The 23,621-nt window shown below is 38.7% G+C and overlaps 1 protein-coding gene across 4 annotated transcripts in view; it reads left to right on the top strand.

Moving 5' to 3' along the window:
• Positions 1–23,621, top strand: part of LMBR1 (limb development membrane protein 1) — a 134,300-nt gene that overhangs the window by 21,912 nt on the left and 88,767 nt on the right. The window contains exons 2-4 of one of the 4 annotated variants that reach the window (XM_043871944.1): positions 193–265; positions 2,747–2,786; positions 5,051–5,190. In XM_043871944.1, the coding sequence (XP_043727879.1) occupies positions 193–265; positions 2,747–2,786; positions 5,051–5,190 (253 nt within the window). Of the gene's footprint in view, positions 1–191; positions 266–2,746; positions 2,787–5,050; positions 5,191–23,621 lie in introns of those variants that run through there. The other 3 variants (XM_043871948.1, XM_043871945.1, XM_043871946.1) reach the window with 3 other exon arrangements.

The following is a 23,621-nucleotide window of genomic DNA, read 5'->3' as shown; positions in this document are numbered from 1 at the left end:
TTTTTTTTGGAATGGTTTTAAACTGAGCTGACTAGCTTGTATAATTTAATACCTCATAATACTTTTTATTAGCTAAAATTTTTGCTATGTAACAGATTAAATTATTTTTCCTTATAAATGCCAAAGATGTATTTTGTTTTACCTAAAAAGGTATGCAAAAAATGTAAATGTGTTAAATTTGTTTTGTTTCAGATCTGTTTCCTTCTTTTTGCCATTCTCTACATTGTCTCCTATTTCATCATCACAAGATACAAGAGAAAATCAGGTGAGCAGACACACTGTGATGAACGCTTTGCCTCTAATGCCATGTGGTCTAGACATGTTCCGTGGCCGCACAGTACGCATAAGCACGGTTAATGTGTTCACTGTGCCTGGGATTGAAGCAAGCAGTTGCCTGATACTAAGAGCACTAAAAATAACCTCCAGGGAATCTGACTACTTGCAGGGTCAGTAGTCAGACCCAGGTCTACTTCTTAGCCCTGAGCCCTTGTTTATTCTCATTCTTATATTAAACTAAGAATAGTCCAGGGCTCTTCAGTGTGTGGGAAATTCCAGACTTTATGAGGATGTTTGGTTCCTCGGCTCTGAATTTGAACATACTCACCCCCATCACCTCCACCCCGTTCTTTCTCTCACTACCAGAATACTGTTGCTTTCTAGAGTGCTTTCTAGAATTTAGAGTCTCCATAATACCCTGATGGTGCTAGTGGTAAAGAACCCGCCTGCCAATGCAGAGATGTAAAGAGATAAGATTCGATCCCTGGGTCAGGAAGATCCTCTGGAGGAGGGCATGGCACTCCAGTATTCTTGTCTGGAGAATACCTTTGGACAGAGGAGCCAAGGGGATTCTGGTGGGCTACATCCCACAGGGTTGCAAAGAGTCCAATGTGACTGACGCGACTTAGCACGCATGCATAATACCATTTAATATTCAATTATGTATTATGTTATTCTTTTATTTTTTCATATGTATCCTTATCTCACCAGGGGGACCATTATATCTTTTTTTTAAATGAATTTTTTGCTGACTTATTCACAGATTTGTATGCCAGAGTTTTGTAAGTAACTAACCATTGTTTTTTTATAAAATAACTAAAGTAGTTACTGACTTCTGTTAAATTTGAGCTACTTCTTTGAAATCACAAGATTTTCACTTGTGATGCTAGGCTAATAGTAGGTGCCATGTGAATATTTAAGGATTTCGTATATTAAAGATTCCTTATGTTATCATTTTAAACTTTAAGAATTTTTGAAGAAATCAGGAAATAATGCTTGCTGTAGTGCACTGCTTGGCTTTGTGACTGCACTGAAATACTCTTTGGATTCCTTAATCTCTCAAAATTTTGAAGACCTGGGATCCAAGACAGTATCTTAGCTGCTTTAAAAGATATCTTGGCATCAAGCTTCTTAGACTATGTGCATTGAAGAGAGAGAGATAGAGAATGAATGAACAGTGCATTGTTTTAGAGGAAATGAGAGGATGATGAGTGGGAAAACAGGAGATTTATTAGATGTTTTTTAGAGTAATCACAGAAGAGTAATGAAGACCCTGGACTGGTTGGTAGAGTATTGGCAATAGAACTGAAATGGACATGAAGCTATTAAAACACTCTTCAAGATTTTGTGGTTGATTAGATGTAGGTACAACAATATAAAAATTAATTGTGACAGTGGTACTTTGTGGTCTCTCTGGTTGTAGAAGTATTTTGGGCAGCCAGTAACTAAGAATAGAGTTTGGACTAAGAGAATGGCCCAAATGTGCCGCTGTCACTGAAGCAGGTGGGCACTCAGAATTCCAGAGACCCACACAGAGAGCCTTTGAGGACAACCCCAGTGAGGTGTTGAGGAGAAAGAAGGGCTGGGGTGTTGTGTAATATTTTTGTAATTGGATCATAGTTTCCTTAGTTGGTAAGATTATGTGGGAGGACTAAAAAGATGGCCAACTGCCATGAGAGAGGGAGAGGGTAGGGTGAGGAAGCACCAGAGCAAGGGCCATCTGCTTCTTGAAAAAGACACAAAGTGCGATGTATTTCTGTCTGTAACTGGAACAAAATGATGCCATGTCAAGGCAGTGGTGTACAGGGTGGTTTAGGGTAAAATCCTCATTCTTACCATTACTAACAACAGGCTCAGATTACAGAAAAGTGTGTGAGTTCTGAGATTCTGAATTTTAATTTTATAGTAAGTTTTTTTTGGCTATTATCAACCAGGGGCTTCCTTGGTGCCTTAGATGGTGAAGAATTTGCCTGCAATGCAGGAGACCTGGGTTTGATCCCTGGGTCAGGAGATCCCCTGAAGCAGGGAATGGCAACCCACTGCAGTGTTCTTGCTTGGAGAATCCCATGGACAGAAGAGCCTGGTGGGCCACCGTCCACAGGGTCACAAAGAATCAGACACAGCTGAGCTACTAACACACATTATCAACCAGAAAATTTCATTCATTAGCAATTTCACTGACTTCGTATTAACAGTCAACCTGAATGTGGTTCCAAGGTTCTACTGAGTTTTATTTCCCTGAGCACTAAACATTTGGAAGATTTTAGTTTACACATGGGAGTTTTGTTAATCAGGATTTTTTGATCAGTCAAAAGACTCTTGTTGTTCTTTAACCATGTTCTATCCTATCTGATTTAGTGAGATTTAGAGTTGGAAAATTGCTTCTTCAGGTTTATATTTTATGTTTTATTAAATTAACAAAGCATTTTGTTGGAAGATAAAAATATTAATGCCTTGAACATTTTTACAGATGAACAAGAAGATGAAGATGCCATAGTCAACAGGATTTCGTATGTATCTGTGTTCAGTTCTCGTGTTTCTAATTCTAGAGTCATGAATTTTCAAAACTTAATTCTGCCCTTTGGGCAGTAATATGGAAAATATTCACCTAAAGTATTACAGCAACTTTAAAGTATTACAGCAGCTTTTTCAAGAAAGTACATGTAAGCAAACACATGGATAATTGTGGACTGATAATCTGTTGAAATTTGCTTGCTTAAGGAGCCAACAGAAGGTCTTGGTCATCTCTCACCCTCTCTCAGCCCACACCATGAAGTCCTGTTGGCTCTGTTGTCAGAGTGTGCTGCATTTCAGAAGGCGACGTTTCTAGAACTGCCTTCAGTTCTGAGGAACACTTTTCTGCCGTTGTATAAGCAGTCACCATGTCTGCATTTTCTGGCTTGACTCAGGGCCCTACTTTGAGGACCCTTTGTTGGCATTTAGCTCTGCCACATCAGCCTTTTATGGATAGTTCTCATAGCCACTCAAGGGCAGCAGATGGTATGACCCTGTTTTGTATCTCTAAGGCCAGTCACAATACCTTCTAGAAGGTTTTTGATGTAAGGTCCACTGTTATATTTATGGTGACTATATATTCAGGATTTCTGGGTAACTTTTGATTTAAAAAACACTTGCGTGTCCTCATACACTTACTCCTTGGTCACATACACCTCCCAGCTTTAGACTGGGAAGCCACGGTGGGCCTTTACAGCTGGGCTGCTAGCCAGTGTGCTGAGGGCCGAGAGGGAGAGGGGCTAGGAAGGCTTCATGGGGCAGAAGACACAGAGGGGCCCCGAGGGGGGGGGCTGACTGCCCAGACACCCGGAGCCTGAGAACCTGCTCCCTGTGAAGAGGTGGGTGAGCCTGACAGTGTGTGGGCCCTTTCGTGGCCAGGGGAGCTGGGGGTGGGGTGGGGCTGGGAGTCTCGTGCAGGACCCGGGAGCGGGGCCTGTGGGTGTCAAGGACGAGCAGTGTGGCCGTCACAGTTGGAGGGCAGAGACGTAGGTCACGGGAGGTCACTTGGGGTAGGTGCCCGAGTAGGCAGTGCACCTGGGATGATGTGTCCCCACTTTTCCCAGGAAACAGGCTGCCTGTCCAGCAGAACCACTTCGTAAGCCTTCTCCTGTGTCTGAGTTGAATTGTATTTTTGACAAGTATCATGTGGTCTACAATAAGAAATTTATCAGTGATTTGCTAAACAGGGGAGGTTATCTTTGGCTTTTAAGTAGGAAAACACTTCTCTTGGTTACCACAAGATGGCACTGGCCTCAAAGTTACTCTATTAGATGTGTTTTGAGCATTTACTATGATTTTTTTTTCTTATATTTTCTTACATGTATTTTCACATTCTTTCTACATTAAATTTAATGGAAGGGATATTAAATTAAAATATCATCTCTAATTTTAGTGAGGGAGGTTCCATTTTCCTTTGCCATTTTAGTCTTCAAAAAACTTTAAAAATTAGATATAAAATTTTAAGCATTTTGGATGTGTATAACTGAGAAAGTGAAAGCCCCTTATGGGCCCTCTCCTAGGAGTTGTTATATATTATGCTAGATTTTTTTAGTGTACCTCTTTTCCTGTGTGAAAATATACATGTTGGGGGAGGGGGATGGGAGAGAGCATGGTTTATATTTATTGTCTGTGCTTTTTCTTTTTAACTTAATTTTAGACATTTTCCATATTATACATTTTGAGCTATCTTATTTTTAAAAATGACAAAATCATCTTTTAAATATTGTTTAATAGTTTCCTACAATTTATTATAAGTTTATTTAATCTTTACCTATTTTAAGAGATAGTAGACCAATGGCTTTGTAAGTTTTTTTTCCAGAAATAACCCTTAAGTCGTTTTTCATACTGTTTTCACAGGTATTTTTTTCACCTGAAACAGTTGTTGCATTGCTCTTAGCATATATTGCCAGCATTGTTAATTAAATGCAATTGTGAAATAAATACTTAAATTTAAAAGAAGAATGAGACTACAATTTATTCTTCACAAAATGTGTGAAGTACTCTGTCTCCAGTCTCTGTCTGCTTTAGGCCGATTTGGTAGACTTAATGGTCTTTTCACAGAGTAAGTTTTAGAGTTGGTCTAGTTTAACTTCTGGGACCATATGTATATCATTTGTCTTCCAACTGCATATACTCAATGAAATACACATTAATTCGTTTTGGATTTAAAAACTTGAAGAGTTTTGTTCTGTTCTTTTTGAATGACTTCTGTAGTCTTTGCTTTTTCCAGTCACTGGTGACATTGACTCTCCTCTTCCAGGTTGTTTCTGAGCACGTTCACTCTGGCAGTGTCGGCTGGAGCAGTCTTGCTTCTACCTTTCTCGATAATCAGCAATGAAATCCTGCTTTCTTTTCCTCAAAACTACTATATTCAGTGGCTGAATGGCTCCCTGATTCATGGTTAGTATATATGTCTTAATATAATCACAATTAGTGTTTTCATTTTATACTGTACTATATTTAAATTTTTTCCTTTTCTTATTTTCCATATAAATATGGGTCTTCCTTCAGTTAACTATTTGAGTCCTTCATAAAATCAGAAAGTCAGATTTTACTTACTAGTCTGATTCTTAGTTGTGAAAAGCTTTTCTACAAGAAGCAGTGTTTATACTGTGATTTTGATAGATACATTTTCATTTAATTATTTAGCAAGAGAATTTTGATTTATCTGGATATGTCAGAACTCAACCTCCATTTCAGACCTTAAAAAACAAAGAAACATAGTTTCTATTTTATTTATTTGTTGTTAATTTCTTTAGTTACTTCAGAATGTGTGAAAGAAGGGGGAAAAACTGTTCTGTCAAGGACAGAATTTAAAATTTGTTGTTGTAGTTGTTCTTGGCAAGTCTTGTCTAACTCTTTGCGACCCCATGGCCTGCAGCGCATCAGTCTCCTCTGTCTTCCACTATCTCCTGGAGTTTGCTCATACTCATGTCAGTTGAGTCGGTGATGCCATCCAACCATTTCATCCTTTGTCGCCCCCTTCTCCTGCCTTCAATCTTTCCCAGCATCAGGGTCTTTTCCAGTGAGTCAGCTCTTCTCATCAGGTGACTGAAGTATTGGAGTTTCAGCTTTAGCATCAGTCCTCTCAATTAATATTCAGGGTTGATTTCCTTTAGCATTAACTGGTTTGCTCTCCTTGCTGTCCAAGCGACTCTCAAGAGTCTTCTCCAGCACCACAATTCATAAGCATCAATTTTTTGGCACTCAGCCTTCTTTATGGTCCAACTCTTAACATCCATACATGACTACTGGAAAAACCATAGCTTTGACTATGTGGACCTTTGTCAGCAAAGTGATGTCTCTGCTCTTTAATACGCTGTCTAGGTTGGTCATGGCTTTCCTGCCAAGGAGCTGCAGTCATTGTCCACCATGATTCTGGAGCCCAAGAAGATAAAATCTGTCACTGTTTCCACTCTTCCCCCTTCTGTTTGCCACAAAGTGATGGGACCAGATGCCATGATCTTTGTTTTCTGAATGTTGAATTTTAAGCCAGCTTTTTCACTCTCCTCTTTTACCTTCATCAGAAGGCTCTTTGTTCCTCTTGGCTTTCTTCCATAAGAGTGGTATCATCTGCATATCTGAGGTTATTGTTATTTCTCCTGGCAATCTTGATTTCAGCTTGTGCTTCATCCAGACCAGCATTTTGCATGATGTACTCTGCATATAAGTAAAATAAGCACGGTGACAACATATAGCCTTGATGTACTCCTTTTCCAATTTTGGACCAGTCCGTTGTTTCATATCTGACTCTTAACTGTTGCCTCTTAACCTGCATATAGGTTTCTCAGGAGGTAAGTAAGGTGGTCTGGTACTCCCATCTCTTTTAGGATTTTCCCATTTTGTTGTGATCCACACAGTCAAAAGCTTTAGCATAGTCAATGAAGCAGAAGTAGATGTTTTCTTGGAATTTCCTTGCTTTCTCTATGATCCAGTGAATGTTGGCAATTACATCTCTGGTTCCTCTGCCTTTTCAAAATCCAGCTTATATATCAGAAAGTTCTCTTGTCATGTACTGTTAAAACCTAGCTTGAAGGATTTTGAACATTACCTTGCTAGCATGTGAAATGAACACAGTTGTATGGTAGCTCTCAGCATTTTTTGGCATTGCCCTTCTTTGGGATTGGAGTGAAAACTGATTTAAAATTTAATGTGGTTAAAACAATAGTGACTTATTTTGGCAATGTGGTATAGTGCTTTGAAGCAAAATAGATCTAAATTTCAATCTTGGCTCTGTGATTTTCTGGAAATGTTTAATGAGGTAGAACATTTTAATTTGTAAAATATATACAAAGATCTAATATATATATCTTTTTAATGTGTTTCATTGTCTTTTGCCCACTTTTTTCCATATTGAATTATGTTATCTCTTTATGTGTGAAACGCATCAGCTACTTATCAGATTTTTGTAAGTATGTTTTTCTGGTTATTTTACTTTTTAATTTTGTGTTTTTGGTTGCAGGCTTTTTGCTTTTTATGTGTCCAGTCTTTTTCTTCCTTTGGTTTCTGTAATTTGTTTTTGTATTTAGAAGATGATCTCCCTTCATGAGATGTGACAAATACTCCTTTTTTTCTTATTGTTTAAAAAATGGTTTTGTTTGCATGTAACTGTTTAATCCATTTGGAGTTTATACAGATAACTACCTTTTTTCTTACCCCGTTGTGTTTGTGTTTAAAGAAATACATATTTGCTGTAGAAAATTTGGAAAGCAAAATTTGTAGTGAAGAAAATTAGTATTACAGTCTCACAATCCAGAGAATTACTGTGAATACTGTTACCTAAACCCTTGGATATTGTGTGTGTGCATGTGAACACATAACTGAATAAATAATGAAATGGAACCCTAATGGAATTCAATAGATGAGAAATTTACGCTTTTAAATTTACATTTCTTTAATTACTAGTGGGGGTAGGCGTTTACAAAGCACATTTATTGGTCATTTGTATTTGTTCTTCAGTAAATTGCCCTCCTGTATTTCTTGTGTCCATTTTTGCAAGTTTTTAAGTATTAACTGTCAGGTTAATTGCAAATGTTTCCTTCCCAGTTGTCCGTTAATACTGCTTATCCTGTTTGTTGACAAGAAGAATTTTGACACCTTAGTCTGTTGGGTATTTTACCCTGGGCTTGTGCTTTGTGTCACCCTTGGAACTGGAAACAAATGGAGTCACTGATGCCTGAAGACCAGATGAAGTCAGTAAGGTTAGGACTAGTTGTCAAGTGAATAAAGAGAAATTACTCCATTTTTGTTGCTTAGCAATTGAACTCAGGCAAATTAAGGTCTTTACTGAAACTGATACAAAAAAGTAAGCCATCTACTGGAGAGTCACTATGAAAGGTAGGAAACAACCTGGAAAGTAAGGTGAGTTGTGTTTATCAATGGCAGGTTCAAAAATGTATTTATCAGTGATTTTTCTGGTGAATTACTTTCAGAAAACAGTTTGTTAACTAATCAGTAGTTAGATAATATGTGATTTGCAAATGTTTTTGGCACATGTTGTCTGAAATGCTTGCTGAAGACTCTTCCCTTTGGCCCTTGCTTTCCATAAGGCTGTCGGTTCTGTGGTGCATGCATTTTGAGGATTGGGCTCCAGGTGTTTTCCCAGAAGTGCAGGTCTCAGTCCAGGCTAACCAGAATTATGAGGGAACTGGCTTTTGTTTCCAGTTTTACCAAACAGAAAATGCACGATATACTTAATGACCTTTAGATAATCTAATCATAGCCATTTATTTATTCTTTTTATGGACTGAAAGTAAGAACTGTCAGTACACTATGTGCTATGTATTTATGCTGGAGTCTTAACGTTGGAAGTAAATGTATTTGTTTGTATTGGTTGCCTTTCTGGTTATAATGTAAGAGGTGTAAGCTCAGGCATTGTATTTTGTTTATGAATTAGGGCTTAGAAAAGTGCTTCCCACATAGTGGTAGCCCAGTAAACGTGTTTTGAATGAGTGGGTAAGCTGTAAACAGTAGCTTTAAGCACCAGTGACCACGTTGGCTGAAAGTTGGGGAGCCAGAGGAGGAGCCCCTAAGTTACGATGTTGCTTCTAGATACGTTCTTATGGTAGGTCTTAGGAAGTCCTAGCCGCCAGTGCTGGACGTTGTTCTCGAGGGTTTCATGAGCCTCACTCTGTTTCTGCTTCTGGTTTTTTGGTAGAGCTGCTTGTAGTGAATTTCATAAAGCTTCATATTTATCTTTCTCTTCTGAATTCATAGTTGTGTTTAATCTTGTGGATGACATCCAAGGAGTATTTGTTTCTTTAGATTGTCTTGGGGTTGAAGATTCGTCAACCTTAGATATGCTTGCTTCTTTGTTTTTTTAAAATTACAAGCATTAATGGGGCCAGACTGTCACAGCGGAGCACCCAGGGTGTAGTTCAGTGTGAGGCTGAAGGCAGTGGTGACAGGAGCCGGGTTGGCTGTGGAGAGTGTATGTCTGCGTTGCTGTGGCCGCACGTAACCTCCGTCCCGGGCACCGTGGCCACTCTTTCATGCACTCCCTGGGTGATGGCAGGTGGCTCGGGGAGGAGGCTGACGGGGCCTGTGAGACTAGGACAAGGTCATCTGTCCACTTTACTATGAGACTCCTCTGCTGAGGTCTCCTTTTGATGGGATGCAAATCATTTCACATTTTTTTCCCATTCAGGGTGGGCTGTCTGCACACCTCTTCTCCAAATCTCCTTGTTACTGGTTTTCCAGTCATGCTCCTTCCAAGTCCCTGACCTTCCAGCTGAGCCACAGGCCAGTATGAATGTATAATCATGTGTCTGGCCGTTCCTGAGCAAAGTGAGTGATCAGGTGCACTGCCCAAAGTCCTGTCCATTGGGAGGATTCTCCATCACTGCTGGCCTTTGTAGATGTCCCAGGGAGGGCTGTCCCCCTGGGGGCGGTGTCTGCATGTTTGGCATGTCTGTGAGCCAGGCCCCGTCTTCTCTTCCTCTGCCAGCTGATCAGAAGGAATGCCCACCAGGCCACAGGTACAGTCCAGCTAGGGGAGAGACGTGGGGACCGTGGGCATCTGGGCCACTTTCATGTGACTTTCTCATGCCTTCAGGGCCTGCTCAGGCACGATCACCAGTGCATCTGATGTTGGGGTGTTGCTGCGCACATCCACTTTATGGCTTGGCACGCCCGCCAGTTCATGCTGGCCCACTCAGGGTGCATGGTGACTTGGTGACCCACAGCTAAGTGTTCAGTCTCTACTAAGCCTGACAGCAAGCCAGTAACTTTCTCAGAGGGAAGGTAGTAGTTACTTGCATGGGGATGGCAGGACTTTGTTCCGAAATCCCAAGGGCCTTTGCTGTGATTCCCCTCCAGGGTCTGTCATGGGCTCTGAACAGCATCCTGTCTGCTGCTGACACTTCCAGCACCATTAGATCTGCTGGGTCATAAGGCCGAGGGCAAAGCAGCCTGCAGGGCTGCCTGGACCTGCTGCAGAGCCTTCTCTTGTTTGAACCCTGCTCAAAACCAGCAGCTTTCTGCATCACTTAGCAGTGGGCCAGAGCGACGCACCCATGCAAGGAGTATGTTCCTTTCCAAATCCCAGGAAGGCCCCGAGCAGTGCGCCTCTCCTTGGTGTAGGAGAGGCCAGGTGCCACAGCCTAGAAGGGCTGGGACCCAGACCGCTGGGCCCTGGAGTGTCTTCCGACAAGTCGAGTCGTTGCTGCTGCTTGCTCACTAGGTCTGACTAGCGTACTGTCATCTGTGCAGTGGAGCAGTGTGCAGTCCCCTGGAGGGGAATGGTGATGGAGACCCCCCAAACTCAGTTGTGACATAGGGCCAGGAGGAGCTGGGCCCCGAAGTCAGGACAGTGAAGATGAGTTGTTTGCCTTGTCAGCTGAAAGCAGACTGCTTCGGTGGGCTTCATGGGTGGGCTTTCCCAGTTGGCCCCAGTGATGAAGAACCGGCCTGCCAATGCAGACCTCGTGGCCAGGGATGGAGAAAAAAGCTTTTGTCACATCGGTAGGCATACCAGATACTAGGACATATATTCATTTGCCCTCACAGTGAAGCCATGTCTGCTGCAGCAGCTTCACTGTAGCACCCCCTGGTTGAGAGTCGCTCACTGGTTAAGCTGCTGAGAACCCACAGTCATGCTCCAAGGTCCCTCTTGGGGATGTGAGAGTCAGCCCCTTCTCATCTTTCAAGTCCTCGATGGCTGTGCTAATCCCCGCCTTACCTTTAGGAACGTGAGATTTCTGGTGGGTTATGGTTTCCAGGTTAGAGGTGGTTCAAGTGGCTTCTGCTTTGCCTTTCTCACTGTGATAGCTCTTATTCTGCAGGTTGGGGAACTCTGTGGGGATTCTGCCTGCATTTGAGCATGTCCGTTCCAGCTAGGCATTCCAGACCTGGGGAAAGAACTGCAGCACAGGCTCAGGGGCCCACTGTGAGACGTGTGCAGCCTGAGCTAAACTCCCTTGACTCCCTGACCTCCACAAGCCCCTGCTCTGACCGGGGTGATGTTTTGGGTCCCCCGGAGGTAGTGTCATTTCAGAGTCAGAGTTAGTAGTCCCCGAATGTCTGATGATTTCTCTTACCCCAGGGCAGTGATGGTATCCGTATTCATGTGTTAATCATTTGCCATCTTGTGACATTTACGGGATTTTCTTGAATTATTTTTTGTCTTTTTTGTTAAATGTTTTATAAATTTATGCTAAATTCTTTGAGGCCTGGGAACATGTCTTAAATTCTCTTAATCTCCCATGAGGCACCTGTCCCAGTTCTTGCACAGGGACAAGTAAAGATTCATTGATTGGGTGAGTAACAGTTATTAATTATATTATTAGGAATACTTTGCTAGAGTGGACTTAGTTTGAAAACAAATTTAACGGCTTATTCTGGAAAATTATCAGTATGGAACGATTGTGCCTTTAATGTGTAAATCACATGAGGATTAGAGGCTAAAATATGTGCTGATGGTGCTTTGATATCTATAAATGTATTCAGCTTAGTTTGAAGACAGTGTTTGGATCTTGGACATGTGTTTGAAATGTTTCATGTTAACTGTATTACCTTGGAATTACAGGATTCTGGGCCAGAATTTAGTGACATTAATAAATAGAATATTCAACTTCGTTCTAAATCACTATCTTGCAGTAAGATGTAGCTCTCTCTACGATGAGAAAATTATAAAAACATTTTCTTCAAAAACATAGAAATGATATTGGCACTGGAGTGGGTCAGGTTGATAGTCTTCTGCTCATTGATGGTTTTAGCTGGGGCCATTTGTCACTGTCAGCTGGACGCTAAGAGAGATGGGGTTCATTGTCCCCTTGGTGTGGGCCATGACATGCCGGTGATTATAGTTTGTTATAGGGTGGTACAAAAGGGACTGAGAGGACCAGTGAAAATCATAGCTGCAGTTTGTACTATTTTTAATTCTAATTTGTTATTACAATTATAATAGGGAAAGAATTAAAATAGAAGACAGTGTCTGTTGCGTTCACTTTCTGTATCTTTACTATTAAAAAGTAAGTAGAGAAGTACGGAGTTCTCCAGATGGACCACCATGCAGCTGCTTAGTGACTTTCCCTTCTTGAGTGGTGAGACTGCTTTGGGACTGGGTGAAGGCAGTGGTCACACAGTGTTGTATGCACACTAAATGCCACTGAATGATCCACTTCAAAATGACACTTTCATGTATGTGAGTTTGAAATGAACATAAAAATGAAACTGTCATATACCTTTGGATATAATCAAGTTATAACCTTAAATAAGGAAATAGTTCTTCAGTTTTTGAGGTATTTTCTCTCAGCTAAGCTATCTATACTCACTTATGACCAGACAGAGATACACATGTATAATATGATTGACCATTTTAAGATTCAGCCTGTTGAAAGATAACCACAGTGAATCTGGCTTGACTTTGCAAGGTATATGTGCCTTATTTTGATTTGTCAGCAAGAAGAGCCAGTATGATACTTTGGACATGATGCAAGAACAGCCCCAAATCCATCTTTGTTTTATACATTTTCAAGACCCACAGAAGGTCAAAAAATTCAAACTTTTGGATTATAAGCAATTAAACTTAAAAAGGAAAAATAGATATCATGTTTACTTAATGTGTAAACATTAAATCAAGTCAGTTCTTACTAAATTTTAAGGTATCATTTTTTAGTTAAATAAATGTTACTAACAATTTCTAGTTAATTGGTCTCAATAATTCAGTCATTTATTATAATGTGCATTATTCTAGTTGTATAGTTACTTGATATTTATTATTTATAATGGTGAAAATAAAAAACAATATAAGTAGGAAATTTGCTTAAATTTTGGTAGATCCAAACAGTGGAGTGCTTTTTTACCATCATTTACCAGATGATGATATAGATGAATATTTGTTTATATAGAAAGATGTTGAAAAAAAAGTTTTTCTTTGAGTGGTAGGATTATATAATATAGAAAATTTACATTTTATAAAAAATTTTGTTTTGGTGTTTGCATTTATAATATTTCTACAGTAGATTTGTATTGCTTTTTTTATTTTAAAAACAAAGTTAAAATGTTTCACAGCTTGTTGCTATAATTGTTCTTTTTGTTTTATTTTCCTTCCAAGTACAGAAGCAAAAGCTATACTTGTGAGGTTCTCACAACACTCACTATTCAAGAGCAAACTTGTAGTCTTTCCTTTAAAGCTTATGCTTTCTTAGAATTTTTTTTATTATATGTCACTTCTTAGCAGTTGGATTAGATCTTCAATTCCAGGGAAATATGGTTTTAACTTAGTTTTACCGCTTTGGAAATTATTGAATATGGCTGAACTTGGATTAATTTTCTAATTTAAATGAATGAAGTTTTTTGTTGTGTGATTAAAAAGTGATAGGTTTTTTTTTGCTTCATAGTGTTATATTTTGTATTGAAATATTTTGTGACTCCAGCAGATGGAGCTAGAAGGTAATGTTTCCATTGGTGATCTGGCAGTTCAGTTTGGTTGGGTTGAGTTTTGAACTAAGTATTCTGGAATTGTTACATAGCTTTTGTTTGTTTAGATACCTCTTTTGAGGATAGACATTGAATATCTTTCGAAACAGTTGTCATTGCAACTGATTTAGATAAACTGCAAGTTTTCTGAATTTTTAGGGTTCTACTATGTTGGAGCATATGATTTTAGTTTTCTGAAGTAGAGAAATTTAGCTAACATTTTTTCTTTTACAAATTGATAAATAATAATATATAATACAGTAAAGGTGGTGGTAGTAGTATGCTATGTGCTTTAGCCCTAATTTTTAATTTAAGAATGTTTTATCAAAATTATACCACATTCTTAAGAAATATTATGTGTGTATGTCTGATAATTTGTTTGCAGAATGCTGAAAACTTGTTAAGTTTTACAGTTTTCAAAAATAAAATGACAACTTAGGAGTGTATGGTAGCTTTATTATTTTTCTAATTAAATGTTCTCGTAGTAACTTTAACTTTCTTATATGTTGCAAATTTGATAATTAAATTAGCATGAGCGAAGTCTGAAGCTTTCACACTTATTCTGGTTAATAAATTTAATTTTTTGCATTTAATTATTTAGGTTTTTTAAAAAGCTGGTTATTTACATAGGTGATTATGCTGTTACCTAGTTATATTACCATCAACTCTCAAATTCTTTGTGTCAAGTGAATTTTTCTTACAAAAATAAATGTGGTGGAGGTTATATCTCTTTTTGCAGTTGTGGTTGGTAGAACCATCAGCAGTAATGTTGACTTTCCTGGAAAGAGGGAAGTGGGGGAAAATTAAAAAAATTATATGTGTTATTAATATATAAAGTTCAGTACATAAAAGAAGACCCCAATTTCATTACAAACTTAAATGAATTGTTATTCAGAATCTTTGTGATCATCCTGACTGTTTTCTTCACTTATTGATAAAGATTTCTTTATTTAGATTTTCATGACTATCTTCATTTTAAGTGTGTTGGTTAGTTAGACTAGATATTTTTCCTTATTTGTGATCTTTTGCCTAAGGCAGACTTTTGTTTTTCAACTTTTGATTTCTGGAGAAGAATTTGAATTTGTTTTTTTCACTACATGTAAGGGACACATAATGATCAGAAGGACAAATTCTAGAAGTATATATACTTTTTATATTTAGAAATCAATAATAATGATGTCTGCTTTATAATATGGATGATAATTGTTTCAAATTACAAAGCCTAAATAAAAATTTCCCCCTGATTTTATAAAAGTATAGTGAAGCATTCAAGGTTTATACTCAGGGTTGAAACTATTTGAGTGCACCCTCTGAAGCTGCTGCCACTCTATAATTTGTGATTTTGCAGAGGGTAGAATGTGGATTGTGCTTAGCGAGGCTAGAAAGTAAGCAGACTGAGATCTGTGACTGACTGGGGGCCCAGCTAGCATCTGCATCTCAAGAAGCTTTGCTGCTCTCTGCCCTTCTTAGGCATTTTGTGGGGAAGTTATATGATACAGTGGTGTGGAGGATTTCGAGTTTCACAAAGGAGTTTAAATATGATTTTTAAGGGTCTTTTTGATATGCCCCTTATAGAAGGCTTAGAACGTGTAGGCAGGCCAGTGGGAAGAAAAAAATCATCCATAATTCTACTGTGTTCACATTGTTAATAATTTGGTATATTTCTTTGCAGTTTATTTTCTGAGCCTGTTTTTTGTCATTTTTGTTTTCATGTATTTTTAATGCCATATTAGAATACAGAGTATTGTTGTGTAAGCTTTTTTTGGTGTAATTGATGAGAATTGTTCTTTTAAGGAAAGGGTCGAGAGCTGCGACCCCATGGACTGTGGCCCACCAGACTCACCTGTCCATGGGATTCTCCAGGCAAGAATACTGGAGTGGGATGCCTGCCTTCCTCCAGGGGATCTTCCCCACCCAGGGATTGAACTTGCATCTCTTATGTCTCCTGCATTGGCAGTTGGTTTTTTTTTTTTTTAACCACTGGTGCCACCTATCTGGCGTAATTGCTGATGTGCTTTGGAATTTTCAGATTTTGGACCATTTGCATTATGTTGAGACAGGGCGGGGAGAGGCACTGATGATAATTTAACATTTTGGTATGTTATTTCTCTTCTGTTGTTCATGAGTGCTCTGTGAGTTAAGTTTTAGCCCATTTTACACATGAACTAGGATGGCAGCGGAGAAGGCAATGGCACCACACTCCAGTACCCTTGCCAGGAAAATCCCATGGACAGAAGAACCTGGTAGGCTGCAGTCCATGGGGTCACACAGAGTCAGACACGACTGAAGCGACTTAGCAGCAGCAGCAAGACGGCAGAATTCAAGTCCCTTTTCTAGGTTTTGTATAGCTGTAGGTGCAAACCCAGGCTGGTCAGACATAAAGTGCCTCTCACTTGGACATCTGCTACCAGGCCTGGGAACGTCTTAAATCATGAGCAGTGTGGATCTCTTGTTGTGCACTAAGTACACAGAGTTCATTCAGCATTTTGTTGAAGTAAGGTTTGTTAAAAACTTTCTGCATTTGAAAGACATATTGGTATCTTTAGGCTTGGATGTACAAAAGTGTTCTGTTTTAGTGTTTTCCAAACTGGTCAGAAGCTCAGCTAAGCATTTTGTTTTACTGAGATGGATAGAATCAATGGGCTATCATATTCTCAGCTTAAACATGGCCCTTAGGAAAATCTTGTGAAACAGATGTTCTCTTTTTGGCAGACCAGAAAAGGGCCCTCATGCTCTCATGAGCCCTTAGGATCTCATGAACCGAAGTGAAGATTTTCCAAGATAGTATATTTATTGGAGGCTGTGGGAAAGAGTTTGCTTCCAGGTTCATTCAAGTTGTTGCTCATTTTGGTTCTTTGTTGTTGTGGGCCTGAGGCCCCCGTTTCTCTGCTAGCTGTTAGCCAGGTGCCAATCTGCCCTGTAGGTTACCGGCCTCTTTTCTCAGGTTTTTCATGTGACAGCCCCCCCCACCCGCCCCCTTCCCCAGCAAAGTTGTGTCAAGTCCTTCCCTGACTTACCCTTCTGCTGCATTTCTGACTCCTCTGAGAGAAAGTTCTCTGCTTTTAAACGCTCCTTTGGTTAGGTTGTACCCACCTGGCCTATGGAAGATGGTTTCCCTGTCTCTCTTTATTAAAGTCCACAGCCTTAATTGTATCTGCAACATTCTTGTCTCCATGTATATTGGGTTGAAAGTGTTTCCCCCAAGTTCATATCTGCTTAGAACCTCAGCACATAACCTTATTTGGAAATAATATCCTTGCTGATATAATTAGTAAATTAAGGCCAGGATGAATTAGGGTGGGCCCTAGTCCAATAACTAGTGTCCTTACAAGAAGATAAAACAGAGACTTACACAGTGGGAAGAATGTGAAGACAAAGGCAGAGGTTGGAGTGATGCGTCTACGAGGCCAGGAGTATGCCACCTCTAAGGAAGGAGTCTTCTTAGAACCTCTGCAAGGAGTGTGGTCCTTCTGACACCTTGATTTTGGACTTTTAGCCTCCACAACAGTGGGAGAATAAGTTCTCATTGTTTGAAGCTTTGTCCAGTTTGTGGGACTTTGTTACAGAAGCCCTAAAAACGAATATACCATGTAGCATATTCACTAATAATACTGGATAACAACTCCAGGGATTAAGGCATGAATATCTTTGGGGATTTGCTCTGCTTCCCATGAGCCTACAGCTGAGTACAAAGCAGGAAAATACAACCCATAATGAAGAGAAAAGTCAGTCAGAACTTGGAATTGACACAGATTCAAAATTCGTAAATAAGAACACTGAAACATTTCTTGTAATTCTGTTTCATTTGTTCCAGGAACTGGAGGAAAGACTGAACATACTGAGACATGAAAGATGTAAAAAATAACCAAATAAACTTCTAGAGATGAAACCTGTAATATCTGACATGAAATGTACTGGATGGGATAAAAGCAGATTCGATATTACAGAAGAGCTCAGTGGATTCTAAGACATAGCAATAGAAAACTGTCTAAAAAAGAAACAAACAAACAAAGATGACTGAAAAAACCAGGGCATCAGTGATATAAGTGATGTTCCTGAAGGAGAAAGGGTTAAGAAAAATATTTGAAAGTACTGAAAGAAAAAAGCCCTGCCAACTTGGTTTTGTATCCAGTGAAGATATTTTTCCAAAATAGAGTCAAAATAAAGACAGTCTCATATATACAAAAGGTGAAAGTTCATCACTGCAGACCTATACTACCACCAATAAGAGACACCCTCCAAGCAGAGGCAGAGTGGTAGAAGACAGAAATCTAGACCTTATAAAACAGAATGAAGAGCTCTAGACGTAGCTAATTTGTGGGTAAATATAAAAGAGTGTTTATCATATGTCTTATGAAAAGAGAATTGGCTGTTTAATAAAAAATAGTAGCAATATATTTTATAGTGTGCAAGTAGAAGCACATGCCACCAATAGCACAAGGGCAGGAGAAAAGCAGTGGAAGTGGACTGTAAGGGTCATAAATGCTGTATGTGAAGTGTTGTACCTCTTGCAGGCAGATTGTGATGATTTAAAGGTGTGTATGGTAAACCTCGAGCAGCCCTAAAGAATCTCAAAGAAGAGATATAGTCAATAAGAAAGCAGAAGAAGTAGAATGGTATCATAACAATGGTTAATCCAAAGGATCACAGAAAAAGCAGGCACGGGAGGACCAAACAGTGGGGCAAGTAGTAAACCGAGAGCAAGCTGATGGACTTAAACCTGGTCGTGTCAGCGACCATCAGTGGTCTGAGCATTCCGATTCAAAGGCAGAGATCATTATGCTGAATGAAAAAGAAAGCACAAATATATGCTGCCTATAAGAATCTGCTTAAAATGTACACACACACACTGGTTAACAGCAATAGGAGAAAAAAGATTTACTATACTAAGGAAAAGGAAGATGAAATAATTAGTGTATTATTATCAGAGAAAGGTAAAGAATGTTAACAGGCATAAAGATCATTTCATAATGATGAAGGGGTTCATTTATTAAAAGAACATAGTAATAAACTTACCTACTGAAAAAATGCCTATTTACTATACATAGCTATTAAATGCATGGGCTTTCCTGTTGGCTCAGATGGTAAAGAATCTGCCTGCAATGTGGGAGACCTGGGTTCGATTCCTGGATTGGGAGGATCCCCTGGAGGAGGGAATGGCTACCCACTCCGGTATTCTGGCCTGGAGAATTCCATGGACAGAGGAGCCTACAGTGGGCCACAGTGCATGGGGTTGCAAAGAGTCAGACACGACTGAGCGACTTTCACTATTAAACAAATGAAGCAAAAACTTAAGAAAGGATTAATGGTCAAAGTTACAATTATGTTCATATATGTAACTATCTCTTTTTCAATAGTTGATGGGACAAGTAGCCAGGAAAAATTAAGGATATAGAAGACCTGAATAAAATTAAGTATATTGGCCTAAGTTTTATTTATGGAACACTGCCCAACAGTTGTGGAATACACATTCTTTTCAAGTACTCTGGGAATGTGAACCAAGAAAGCCATATTCTGCGCCATTAAACAAATCTCAATACTTGAAGTCATAAAAGATGCTCTGTAATGACAATAAAATTAAATGGGAAATCAGTGACAGCAACATTTGGTAACTAAATAACATAATTCACAGTAACTCAAAGAATAAATCAAATGGGAAATTTGAAAGTACTTTGACCTCAATGAAAATGAAACTAAAGCATTCCAAAATTTATGATACAAAGATACCTATTTTAGAAAAGGAAATAAAGGTCTCGTACAGTGTCCACCATAAGAAACTAGGAAAAGGAGAGCAAATGAATCCCAAAGTAAGGGGATGGGAAATAAAAAAGATGAGAGGAGAAATGAACAAAATAGAGAACAGAAAGCATAGAGAAAATCAATGAGAAGGTCAATAATTTGGTAAAGATTTAGCCAGATTGATCAGAAAAACAGATACCAGTTATCAGTATCAGGATATCATTACAGATTCTACAGCTGTTAAAAACATAATTAGTATGTATTATGAAGACCTTTATGTCAACAAATTCAACAACTTAGAGAAATGGAAAAATTCCTTGAAAGGTGAAAACTACTGAAACATTCTCAGGCATTATGGTAATGTTTCAAACATTCTCAGAAGCAAAACTCTAGGCTAAGAAGACTTCATTGGTAGTCCTCCCAAGTATTTAAGGAAGAAATAATGCCAATTCTACACAGACTTTTTAAGAAAATTGAAAATGAGATAATACTTCCCAACTCTGAGGCCAGCATTACCCTGATACCAAACCAAAACCAGATAGACATATGTGAAAACTATAGGTGAATATTGTTCGTGAACATAGATGTATAAATTTTAAATATAATTTTAGCAAATCAAATATAACAATATATAAAAAGGATAATATATCATGACTTTTGACAAAAGCAGTGGATTTAATTTACCATATGCACATACTAAACCAGGAAATTCCTATGGTCACCACAATATATGCAGAAAGAGCATATGACAAAATTCAGTGTCCATTCCTGATAAAATCTCTCAGCAAATTAGGCATGAAAGGGAATTCCCTCATCTTAATAAAGAGCCTCTGAAAACCCTACAGGTAACATCATACTTAATAATAAATGTTTTTTACCTGAGCTTCCCCTCACCACTTCTGTTCTGGTGGTTTTTAAAGAATAAATGAGATTTTTATTCTTTATAAATAAAGAATAAATAAATAAAGGAAAGAGTAAAACTGTCTCTAATAACAGATGACATGACTGTATTGAAATTCTTTTTTTTTCTTTTTTTCCCATTTATTTTTATTAGTTGGAGGCTAATTACTTTACATGTATTGAAATTCTGATGGAAATTATTCTAAGAAAGCTATTAGAACTAATCAGTGAATTTTGCAAGGTTGCAGGGATATAGGATCAGTGTATCAGACACCATTGCATTTCACTAGCAATGAATAATTGGAAATCAATTTAAAAACCAATGCCATTTATATACAGTAGAATAAAAAATGTGAAGTGGTTAGGGATGTGTGAGACCTGAACACTGTAAACTAGTCATCACTGCTGAGGAGAATTAAAGCGTGCTGAAATACATGGAGAAGTGTGCTGCTGTGTTCATAGAGCAGAAGACAGTCATGTTAAGGAAGCCCATTAATATGCCAGTTCTCCCCAAATTGATCCATAGATTCAACACCATCTTAATCAAAATACCAGCATGTTTTTTTTGGGGTGGGGGTGGGGGTAGAAATTGAAAAACTGACCTACGACTTAGATGGGAATTTAAAGGACTTAGACTCGCCAAACACCTTTGAAAGAGAACAAAATTGGAGGACTGACTGTGGGACTCAAAGTTTATTTTAAGGCCGTAGTAACCGACACTGCTGTTTGCATCAACACAGAGATGGACAGATAGGCTCACTAAATGGGGTACAGAGTCCAGGAATCCATCCAAACGTACTGTACATTTGTTTGCAACAAAGATGCAAGGGAGGCTTGGTGGGAGAGACTGTTTTCGGTGTATGGCGCTGGAGCAGTTGGGCAGTCATGGCTTCAAATGAGCTTCAGTCCATGCCTGGCACCACGTGTAGAGAGTGATGCAGAAGAACCAGAGACCAACACTTGGAGAAGGACGCATAGGAGCAAGTCTTTGCCGTTGGGCTAGACTGTAATTTCTGGGGCAAGATAGCTAAAGCATGACCCGTAAAGAAAACATTGATAAATCGCACTTTGTCAACATTAGGAAAGCTTGTTCTTTGAAAGACAGTGTTAAGAAGGTGAAAAGATAATTCACAGAGTGGGAGGAAGTATCTGGAAATCATATGCCTGATAAAAGACTTGTAATCAGAGTATATAAAGAACTGCCAAACTCACTAAGTACAACCCAATGAAACAATGGGCAACAAATTTGAAGAGACATATAGCAAAGAAGTTGTAAATGGATGGCAGATAAGTTCATGAAAAGATCTGACGTTATTATCCATGGGGGCAATGCAAACTAAAGCAGTGATGAGATATCAGTGTGCACCTGTGAGAACGACTGAACCTGAAAAGACCATTTTTTTGTCAAAATGTGGATGAGACATCAACTCTGCTGGTGGATATGTAAAATTGTATACTCACTTTGGAAAACATTTTGGCAGTTTCTTTAAATGTTAAGAAACACACCTACTTTATGACCCAGACATTGCATGCTCACGTATTTACCCAAAAGATATAAAAGCTTGTGTCCATATGAAGACTTGTACTTGAGTGTATAAAACTCTTTTATGTATAAAGCTGTGTTGTATAAACTACAACTTTAGTTGTGAGACACAAATTTAGTTGTGTAAAACACAACTTTAGTTGTGAGAACCACAGCTCAGATAGTTTGCAGGGACATGGATGAAGTGTGGTTAACTGAATCCAATCTGATACAAAGGGGCAGGCTACCGATGCGCCACAGCGTTGAAAAAATCTCAACAGAATTGTGCCAGGTGACAAAAGCCAGGCAAAAACAAGAGCATATACTACATTTACCATGTATAGAAAATTTAAGTTTTTTATAAAAAATATAGTTTTTTACAAAGTGTAGAATCTGACTCTTGGAGTATGGAGTAGGGTAGAGAGTGCAGGAGGCAGTGATTATAAAATGGTTAGGAAACTTGGGAGTGACGGTTGCCATTTGTTATCTTGGTTACCATGACATAACTGTCAAATTTTATGACATTGTACACTTTATGTCAATAAAGTCATAAATTGTCAATAAATTGTACACACTATGTCAATAATAACTCAGCAAATTTGCTACAGATTAACATTTTTGCTTTTTATATATGTTGTGCTTTTTTACCAAGTGAACACGGGTGCTCAGAGAGTCTGGTAGCCTGGTAAGGGAGCTAATTAGCACCGTGTGTTAGTGGCCTCTGGGGATGTGATGGTTATTAAAAGCAAAAAGTCATTAAGTGCTTATTTTGTGACAGACGTGCTCGTTGTCCATGCATTATTTCCTTGAATTCTCAGCATCACCTACAGACATGATCCTCAGCCTCGTGTAGATGACGAACCTGTGACTTAGAAGGGTTGTCACATCAAAGTGCAGGGGCTCGAACCCAGGTCTGTCTAGAAGTCTTGTGTGTCCATTTGGTCACCAACCTATGTGTCTTTCCTGGTTATTAACACAATACAATTGGCTGTAACTATAACCCCTCTGATTGAAGAAGAAGATTAAGATTTTTAGCATCTTTATTTTTTTTTTAAGACTGAAAAGTGGTTAAGTATTTTAGAACAATTTTTATTTTTAAAAGTACAAAGTAAAGTTTTTCCCTCTGAAAGATATGAAACATTGTTTTTGAAGACACTTTGTAAAACATTCTGTTTCCTGCTAAAATAAATATATACTGTAGAATCATTTAACCTATCTAGATTTTTTAATAAGAAACTGCAAATTGATTTTTAATTATATCACCGTGTTTACTAAAGGAAGTACATCTCTCTAGGTAACCTGTACAAGTGCTGCAGTCGTTCTTTTTGTTTATATCCCACGCTATTCCAGAGAGGATTTAGGGCTGTTCTGAAATGTGTGTGTGAGTCTGTCACCAGGGCAGTTGGGAGCTGGCTGCTCTGGTTCCCTGAGAGCTCAGTGTGTAACCTCCATGTGTCTGAGACGGAAGGTCCCCGAGGGCAGAGGCGTGTGTCTCCTTCACTGCCACGTCTCCAGTGCCTGAAACAGTGCCATATAAGTAAGGGTCTCGAAAGAACATCAGCTGCCCGTTTTCAAAAGCATTGGATTTTAAATGTATGTAGTGTGTTGAATTTATGCTTAGCATAATTTTTATCTTTGTATAAATTTTAATGAAGATTATAGCCATCAGTTTTAAAGTTGAGTGTGTTATTATAAAAAGTGAGCTGCTGGTCCAAATATCCCAACGAGATACCTAAAGTTCTGTATTTTT

The sequence above is a fragment of the Cervus elaphus genome, chromosome 18 (assembly GCF_910594005.1).
Source record: "Cervus elaphus chromosome 18, mCerEla1.1, whole genome shotgun sequence".
NCBI lineage: Eukaryota > Metazoa > Chordata > Mammalia > Artiodactyla > Cervidae > Cervus > Cervus elaphus.
The sequence above is the reverse complement of the archived record's forward strand: the minus strand, read 5'-3'. Positions and strand labels throughout refer to the sequence as shown.